General features: G+C 36.5%; 1 protein-coding gene across 1 annotated transcript; it reads left to right on the top strand.

Annotated features, from left to right (window-relative positions):
• Positions 1 to 362: 362 nt before the first annotated feature.
• On the top strand, positions 363 to 9892 carry LOC131945804 (monocarboxylate transporter 12-B; the record flags this gene model as incomplete). The annotated part of the gene is given in 9 exon segments (XM_059306403.1): positions 363 to 566; positions 2385 to 2550; positions 4111 to 4227; positions 4700 to 4843; positions 5540 to 5697; positions 6030 to 6130; positions 6846 to 7372; positions 8309 to 8587; positions 9740 to 9892. Coding segments are annotated over 9 exon segments (1756 nt in total), but the record flags the coding sequence as incomplete, so codon positions are not given.
• Between the last annotated feature and the right edge of the window lie 679 nt (positions 9893 to 10571).

Raw genomic sequence — 10571 nt, 5'->3', positions numbered from 1 at the left:
GCATATATATAGGCATATATAATATACATGTATATATATATATATATATATATATATATATATATATATATATATATATATATACATATATATATATATATATATAGGTTATATAAAATCTAAATTTAAGCTATATATATAGAGATATATATATATATATATATATATATATATATATATATATATATATATATATATATATATATATATATATACATATATATATATTCATATACATATGGGTCAAAAAATCCTGACATAGGCCCTACGACATACAGAAAACTGCTTGCGTCATGGCAGGACGTTCTTGAAAAAAAATAGGTCACGCCTTGTCGCCGTTGTTTACAAACCGTCCCTACTTCGTCACATCAAAAAGTGCAGCGTGCAGCAGACGACACATGGGTCACACATCCACACAAACTGGCAGACGAACTTAAGACCACTCAACCCTAACGATGGTGTCGAATGTACAGTCTGCCACTAAAGATCCAGACATTGCTAACGATTCTGTTAGAGGAATCAAAGACAACGATTCCTATGTTATAATCGATTCTTCAGAAGCGAAGGTAAGTTATATATTTAAATAGAGAAAGAAACGTTCATATTTAAATTATTAGGTAATTTTTATATCGATACTAAACGGTACTTGTATATTCAATTTAGAACTTAATTTGTACGTGAAATAATAACAATTAGTATGTAATCTGTATGTTTAAAATAGATCACACTAATCCAAGTTAATACTACTGATTTATGCTGCAATACATAATAATGACATTTGGGTTAATCATACGATTAAGTTAAAAATGTCGAACAGATTAATATTGTAAGATCAAATGTTAAATAAGACTATACTTAGTACTTTGACTTATATTATTTATCTAGTTAAATAATAAAGTACCATTTTGAGAGATTATAATGCAGTCTAATAACATAACGTTAATTAAACTGCTTTGTTAGTTTTATTAAAGGTTTGTTGATAGTCAAGTTCAAATGTTCAAATTACTCAACTATGATGATGTGGGCAGTTGTTACTATTAGTGTAACAGTATGTATATATATATATATATATATATATATATATATATATATATATATATATATATATATATATATATATGTGTGTTTGTGTGTGTTTGTGTATGTGTGATTTTGATAAGGGGACTACAGGTGTTAAAGATCTCCAAAAGGGGTCAGGTGGTAACTAGAAATACAATCATACATTTATTTAAAAAAACACATAAAAAAGGAGAGAGAAAAAGATATACGTTGTATCGTTTATCGTAAACTAAATACGTAGTAATGTAATTCATTGTCACTGAATTGCCTTTATCAATGCACAGCTTAAAGAGATTCAATATAAGCGTTTTATCAAAGTGTAACGATATCTTTAAGTGTTTTCTTATGCTACATACTATAACGTTTACTTGAACATTTTGTCTGTTGTAGTCTAGTCGTAGCTGGCTCATTAGACAGAAAAAATAATTAGGAGGGTCAAATCAATACTATAGAATACCAAATAGGTACCCGAATAATGATATTCAGCACCATAGGTACCCGAATAGGTACCCAAATAGGCTGATCCCACTATCCTTTCATATGCCGAGGTCACAAAAACAAGTGAACTCTACTTCACTCCATGGACCGTCAAGTTCAAAAAAGGGAACCTTACTTTTCTTTTACATCCCTAATATCACATAGAGATGCACTTAATAGTCCAAATTCCTAATAACTTATTGAATTCATACTAGTTTTAGTGATAAATGTTTTCCCCTCTATATCAGCTAGTAATTAGTTTGAATGAAGGGGGGGGGGGGGGAAGGGGGTAGGTTCGACCTGACTTCGTACGAACGTACTCGGTTGATAACCTGTAAATGTGACCACGTGACTTGTAGATTGTTGGTGCACATTATCTGAGGAGAGAGAGAAAGAGAGAGAGAGAGAGAGAGGGGGAGATAGAGAGAGAGAAGTAGTTGTTGACATACCATTTCGTCAGATTTTGTTATCTGTGCATGGTAAAGACAGCTGATCGATGTAAAGAGGGAGGGGGGAGGGGATCTTTACCATTTACTAATGACAAGATCCTTTCGAGGCTATTGTGCTAGGTGTTATAAATATCTTAACTTGACCCTGATGTTAAATTTACCCATAACCCTGATCCTAATATGCAATATGTTTAAGCATAAATTTAACTTTGGTCCTAATCCTTTACCTGATATAATAAATCTAACATTAACAAATAAAAAATAAACTGTATTGGATATTGTACTAATGCCTTACCGGTGATTTTTATTTTGAAATACAGGAAGTTTATAAGTCATGAGTTTATTTATACAGGAGATCAAAGGAACTTTAATTAACTGTTAATCTTTGTTCTCGATGAGGGAGTAGATGAAAACGGTGACGTGGGTCAACACAAGGATAACGAGAAGGGCGATGAAGAGGAGGAAGAGGATGGTAACGAGGAGGAGAGTAACTTGATGAAGGCGCCGGATGGAGGATATGGATGGGTGGTCGTGTTTGCCAGCTTCCTTCATCACGTCTTAGTAGGTAAGGGATCTTACCCTAACTCTATATGCTTGGTGGGGGTGGGGGTGGGGGGGGTTGTTGCCAGCTTTCTTAATCATGTTGTAGTAGGTAAGGGACCTTACTCTATATGCTTGGGGGGGGTCCCATTTGACAACTGCCTTCGCCATGTTTTAGTATTTAAGGGACCATACTTCATAGGCTTGGGGAAAGGGGCCGTCCATTTAATGACGTCACACTCTTGGAAAAAAAAAGGGGGGGGGGGGTGACATTTAAACTGAATTTTTACAGATACTTCGGATTTTTTTTTTAAATAGGCTTTTACTTAACCATGACCTAGAACATATAATTTTACCAAGAGACTATTTCTTTCAAAAACGTAAGTCGCAACTTCGGGGTGGAGATTCGTAGGTTAAAATGTCGTAAAGGTGGCGTCATGTATGGACTACTTCTAAGCCACATTACCTCATAGTGTGTAAGATTCATCAAGTATGTGCTGGTGAAGCGCATTCCGTCAAATATGTTTTTTTTTTACATATTTGGTTTTACGTTATCTCAGCAATTTGTAATTGTCTGTTTAGTAGTATGCAAAGAATGATATGTCGACTCATACAATGAGCTAAGCATATAAATAAAGAGGTAGGTCCTATACCCCCCCCCCACCCCTTCTTATGTTTTTGTTTCATATCAATTTAAACATAAACTGTCTAGTTATTTGCATAATTTAATTATTAATTGTGTGCTTAAAATAAATAACTGTATCTTTAGGAGTGTTTGTTTTAAATTATGTCTATTTTCAGATAGGTTTGTTTTAAATACATATCTTTTTTTAAAAAATGGGCTTTAATTATGTCTATCTTCAGGTCCATTCGTGTTAATTATATGAAAAAGACTCTCTAATTACCTCTATATGAGGTAAAAAAGTAAAGTTAAGTTCCCTTTCAAACCTGACGGTCTATAGGGCAAGTGAAGTAGAGTTCAATTGTTTCTGTTACCTCGGCATATACAGAGATAGTGTGGTCAGCACTATGCCCAGCCGCCTTTACTTTCCCTAACGTGAGTTAGGTACCCATCAGAGTTGGGTGGACTTAGGGACGGTCTACTGACTTGAACCCGGATTCGATTTCGAGACTTACGGTTTAGCAGTCCAGCTCTCTACCACTTCGTCCCCTTCTATATGAGGTGGGTTTATGTTAATTATATCTTTTCTTAGACTCACTAATTGCCTGTATCTACTTGTGGGTTTGTGTTCATTATATGTTGTCAAATAGACTCACTAATTACCTCTATCTACAGGTGGGTTTGTGTTAACTATGTTTTCAAGTAGACTCACTAATTATCTCTATCTAAAGGTGGGTTTGCACGCAGTGAAGGCCTGTTCTTAGACTCACTAATTATCTCTATCTACAGGTGGGTTTGCACGCAGTGAAGGCCTGTTCTTAGACTCACTAATTACCTCTATCTACAGGTGGGTTTGCACGCAGTGAAGGCCTGTTCTTAGACTCACTAATTACATCTATCTACAGGTGGGTTTGCACGCAGTGAAGGCCTGTTCTTAGACTCACTAATTACATCTATCTACAGGTGGGTTTGCACGCAGTGAAGGCCTGTTCTTCCTCCAGTACCAGGAACGATTCCACTCCAGCGCACAACTGACGGCCTGGCCAAGCTCGCTCATGTCAACAGTTAATTTCTTCATGGGTGAGTACCGTCTTAAACTTGACGTAATACAATATGTGACTACAACGTGACAACCACGTAATGCACCACGTGACAACCACGTGACAACCACATGACATCCACGTTGTATATCTCGTAATGATATTTCTATTGTCGGTCCATTGGAGTTGTTTGAATGGTATATTATCAAACAATTAGTTTCAACTTTAATTTGATTATTTTTAACTTAATTACTCAGTTAGTTGTTTGAAGTATTGAAAAATTCCGTGCATACAAACACATACAGTATTGTAAATAGTGTTTAGAATTGTGTCAACATCAGAAATTCTTGAAACTATGGAAAAATCTAAAAAAAAAAAAGTTTGTTCACTAAAACTATTTTGATTGTGAAAATCACCCACGTTTTCAACCGTAACAAGAAACGATTTATATTTGATCCAGTCCATGTTTCCAGTTATATGGAACCACTAACCTATAATACAATTTCCTACAGGCCCGTTGTGTGGGGCGTTTGTCAATCGCTACAGTGTGAGAACTGCTCTAATCCTTGCCATCCTGCTATCTTCAACTAGCTATATCCTCAACGGGTTCGCCCCCAATGTTTACTTTTTATTTTTCTCCTCAGCCCTTTTGGGAGGTGAGTTCAGTATTAGTTGAAATGTGAATAATATTAAATCGTGTAAAATAATACCGCTGTGTTGTGGTCTGTGGCATGATTGATTGAAATCTAATTTATTTCCTTCTTTTCCCGTTCGTACACAAGACACAAGGGACAGATGAAGTAGAGTTTATCTGTATTAATAACCTGTTTCCAGCCGCCTCTCGTGAGTCTGTAACCCTTCAAAGCTGGGTGGACTCAGGGGCGTCGCACAGGCTTGAACCCAGGATCCAGACTCGAGACGTTCGAGTTAGCAGTCAAAGCTGAAGTATAATAAGCACAATGTAAACTTTTTACGGAAATAAAAAATGTAAATTTTTAGTTAACGAAATTTAATAACAACCCACAGTTGTGACTAAAATAAAACAATGCTTTTTATGGGCATTAATTAGAAGCAAATACGCGAAGTAACTCTTTGTGGATTAATTCCCTTAATTTGACTTGGGGAAGTTGTTCAGTGCGGCACTTGATATAAGTAACCTTCACACAAGAGAGCCTTTTGGGGTAATAGGAGAGTGCCATAATATATTTATGAATATAGTGGGATTATAATACATCTTAATTGTCATAATCGTGTGTAGTAAACAAAGCCCCCGTCTAATAGTTAAGAGATATTTCTGATTGTAAAATAACTTGTCACCAATTTATTTTTATTTTCATTTGATTTTCATGCAGGTCTTGGCCGCGGGCTCATGTGCGCGGTGCTGCTCATCAACCTGTACTTCGACAAACACAGGAGCGTCGCCAATGGTTTGTCCATGTCGGGGGTGGGGTTTGGGTCTTTCGCCATCGTTCCACTAGTCACCATCTTGTTTGAGGTATATGGCTTTACGGTAAGACTGGGATAGGATGTATGCAAGGAAGTTATAGATTAAGTAGATTACAAAATCAGTTGATAAAGCAATTCCCTACACAAATAAGCAATTACGATAATAAAAGTGTATATATATATATATATATATATATATATATATATATATATATATATATATATATATATAGGCTATATGTGTAGTTTTGTAAATGTATCCTATATATATATATATATATATATATATATATATATATATATATATATATATATATATATATATATATATATATATATATATATAGGCATATATGTAATTTTGTTAATATAGCCAACATTTATTATTAAACACAGGGTGCTTATCTGATAATAGGCGCCATAGAATTGAATGGGATAGTCACCGCAATGTTACTTCGTCCCCTCAGCATGCATTTGAGATTTCTTCGGGCTGACAAGTAAGTCTCATTTGTACCAAAGTGTTCGTGGGCGACTGACCCCCGTATAAAGTCATGTATTCTAAATATGCATTAAAATTAATTAGGGTTGGAGTGGTGCTGCGGATAAGCACATAATTGCTAAGCCGAAAGTCTCGAAGGCAGATGAGTCTCAACAGCTATGGGACAGCAACCCATCTACGAGAGAAAACTCAGAAATCAAAAAGGAGTTGAGCCCTTTGGGCGGTAGGGTTACCAAGTGTTTTCATTTCGGCAGCTCCTGCGACACTGCTGACTCTAAGCTGTACAGGTAATGTCCTGTCACTTGGGTCCACCAGCTGTGTGGGGGGGGGGGGGGGGGGGCTGATACATGGACAACATCTGGCTCTTCTCAACTTAGGCCCTAGGCTTTGTGCTTGGATTTCCAATGCGCTATTATTCAATGGTCTAAACTATGGAGCCATAATAAAAATAATTAAAACACAAAACAAATTTTATTTTCAGATTAAACAGTACAAGCTTAGTTGCTTTAAAAATCCCAAGCTCATTTTAGAAACTAGCGAATTTCCTTTTATATCTAAAGAATGTCTGTTTATTGTTCTTATTTCAGTGGATTTTAATGTTTTTATACATCTTTTATTTGCCAATTTAATGCTATTCCTTTCCAACATAACCGTTTTAGTTCTCAGTATTATTAATATTCTTTTTTTATTTTAAATTAATTTTTTACCTTCAGATTAAGAAAAGAGAGGCTAGCCAATAAAGAAGAATGCGTCAAACTGACAGCCACACCTAAAAATAGATCATCCAACAGCGATTCTCGCCAGCGAAAATTCACTCCACAAAACTCAGTGGACAGGAGCACCGATCAAAAAACTGATAACAAAACGGAACTGGTCATAGAAGACACTATTGAGCCTGGTAAAGTCAGTCGCTCGTCTGTCGACATCTCCGCATCACTTCCTGATCTGCGCAGACCGCGCAAGAAACAAAACTGCCTGCAGTCTTCTCTGGCGATAATTTTCCCCGTGGAGTACCAGCGGAAAGGTGACGCCAAGAAACCGGAAGCGTTTCACTGGCACCTGCTGAAAAACGTCCCCTTCCTGATCTTTTGTCTCAGCAACATGTTTTTTCTGATCGCCTTCAAGACGGCCTTCACCTTTCTCCCGGCGATGGCCATATCGAAAGGACTCTCCAAACGCGAGGCAGCTTTGGTGTTGACTGTTTCAGGGGCGTTGGACACATTCGGGAGAATGGCTTTTGGTGAGGACACTATTTTCTCTAATCGTTTTGAAAAAAAAGGAATAATTCACTTGGATTCTAAGCTAAGATATGGAAGTGAGGTGCTTGGTGTATTAATGTAGTATTTCCTCTTTGCGATGCTCACAGGTGGCATAAATACAGGGCAAGAGACCCCCCCCCCCCCAATAACAGTAATACTGCTATGAAAATGTCAGTTTAATAATGTATGAGTTTTTATGAAATTTGAAATTATTTCTAGTTGGACAATGGGTCACTTAATTATATGAGATTAGCAGTTTTTATAACATAACAATTCTTCTTTCTTAATTGTCATGAATATCAGAGTCATTATTTCCCTAAATATATCCATATCTTAACATGTCTATATAATATGTGCATTTTAGAGTAAAATACTACAAAACATACGTTTCTGTATTGAGTGGGGCCCATGTAAATCACCTTTCATTTGCTTCACTTTCTGTAGCCCTCCTCCAGGATTTTCTTGGTCTGCCTACTCACTTTTCCCCTGTGGGTTCCAGTCTAGTACCTTATGCAATTAAACTGTCACTCATATTCTAAAATTTCTAATTCTAATTGTAAATTTCCAAAAAATGGGTTCTATCTACAATCAGTGCCGTCACGGAGCGAGGGCGGGGGTTGCGGTTTATACCAAGTCATATGACTTAGAAGGTGACGCAAAATAAAAAAAACAACCTTAAAAGTATTATCAAGAGAGTGATTTATCCAATTAATTAATATGATAAAATAGGATGGGAGTGAGGTGACACCTTACCAAAAAAATTACAATTTTATTAGAGGGGGTGGGGTGACATCCTCAGTTATTTTCTCGGGTTACGCCCCCCACCTAGCGACGCCACAATCTAGAATCACAGTAGTTCATTATTATTTTATTTTAGCAAAAAACAACATCTACAACTTTTATTTTCTCCCCTAAAGGTTTCGTCATGGACATCAAAGTGTGCCGACCGCTCCGACCCTACGTCTTCACCTCCCTGCTGTTCTTCATCTCCGGAGCGTCTCTCCTGGTGCCGTCTCTGAACAGTCTGGCCACGTACTGTGTGGTCAGCTCGGCCTACGGGTTCATGACCGGGGCCTTCATTTCCCAGAAGATGGTGGTACTCATAGACATTCTGGGGAGAGAAGTCATGCCAAGTTCTCTGGGAATCAGCAAAGTTTTTCAGGGAATAGGGAGTCTTATAGGTCCACCTTTTGCAGGTAAAATACAAATTTTTTAACTTCACTGGAAGCACACACACACACACACACACACACACACACACACACACATATATATATATATATATATATATATATATATATATATATATATATATATATATATATATATATATATATAGGTTACTACTAGGTCTATCTCGCATGCAATTTAAAATGCATTAATAGTTATTCTAGAATACATTCATTCTTAGAGTGGGTTGGGGTGAAGTGTTCAAGTTGCCTAATGGGGAAAAATTTGAGGTGACCATATCTGACTTCCATTTCTTTTTTAATATTATTATCCGTTTCCTAGCGGTCCACCTCACACTACATTAAATTCATGTATATTTTAAAGCATCCTCCAAGACTTAAAATTTGATTAGATTACTATATTTCTGCTTCAAGCTTTTAATCGTCAAAATGCAGCAAACCTTAAACAGATTGAGAATGATATAGAATGGTTTTAGTTAGCATCCCAGAAACATCTACTCTCTGCTGCACATTTCTACAAGTAGGACACTGACTTGTCTTTACAAAGAAACGTGAAAAAAGCACACACAAACTGCCCTAGGTCTATTGTGATTTTCTTTTAACATTGATTTCACTGTTTTATCTCCGCCATTCAATTCTTATTCGCTGGCTTGATAGCGCCGTGTACCCTGCATTTTCCTACGATTAGGTTAGGTACGGTTGTACTGGTGTAATGAATGCGAACATTGCGATACCCACTATACCCACCTTTCCCCAAGTATAATAAGTCGTGGAAATATTAAGTTATATTATTTGAGACGAGGGTAGGGTTTTCGTGCTGTATACTGTATACGCGATACCAAATAAATACAGTGTAATAATGTATAATAAAGTAAAATCAATGTGTGCGTATTGATCTTGATAGTAATTTCACACAGTAACAAAGAAACATACGCCATGTTAAGTTTAAAAATAGCCTGCTCATTGAAAACACAAACCTACTTTGTCCAAAACGAAATAGGCTATGGTACGTGATAACAAAGCCTTGCACTTATTTTCTCTTGCACAATCTATTCAAACTTATCCGAATATTTGAACAGGTTGACTTATTTTTTTCATACAAGTTACATCATGTTATTTTTATATCTGGTTATATCATGTCCTTTTTATCTTCGACAGGGGCGTTGAGAGATTCACTGGGGTCGTTTGATAGCGCCTTCTACATGGGCGGCGCCTGCATGTTTGGCTCAGGTCTGCTAATGGTGTTGAGTAATATTTTAATGTGGATTCAGAAGCGGAGACAATCAAAAGTTGAGAAAGAGGTTGTGATACTGGTGTCCAATACGGAGGCGGAGGAGAAAATTGTATAGATAACAAATACTGTAACATTTTTTATAACATGAGAAGAGAGTGTGTGTAAGAGTGTAATGTGTTGAGGGAGGGGGAGGGGGGAAGGTCATGAATGGAGAGAAGAAAGAGGAAAATAAAATATACATGACATTTTATTTAAATATTTTTTTAACACCTGTCTCTTAAATAATTCCAGAAATGACTGTTGAAATTTATTGAGAAACGTGATGTTGTGTAATAGATTGTGCATATATTAAGCACTGTATTACACGAATGAGTGGTGTGATGTTATACCTTTGTGTGTTATATGGCCTTGAGAGCAGTTTTTCATAGATCTTTTAGGAGACACTCCAGAGACGAAATAGATAAAGAAACATTCTTATAAGTCCCCCCCGCCCCCCCCCCCCCCCCCCCAGCCGCTGGAAATTCAATAAAACGAGGGTAGCGTGGATGGTTTATCATTTTAGTTAAATTGTAATATAAGAGGTAGGCCTATGTATGGTAATTTGGTATTGAGCTTTGATATGTAACACTATCTTATAATTTCTAACTCTTGTTGTTAGTGCTCAATCTATGGGTTCGACATGGGCTGGAAATCTCATTCCGCTAGTCTAAGAGATATCTAATTCATAATGACATGAATATTAGTCTACCTATTAGT

This window comes from Physella acuta, unplaced genomic scaffold (assembly GCF_028476545.2).
Source record: "Physella acuta isolate Inbredline_101_S28 unplaced genomic scaffold, ASM2847654v3 ptg000534l, whole genome shotgun sequence".
In the NCBI taxonomy this organism is placed as follows: Eukaryota; Metazoa; Mollusca; class Gastropoda; family Physidae; genus Physella; species Physella acuta.
This window is presented reverse-complemented; position numbering and strand designations above follow the sequence as displayed.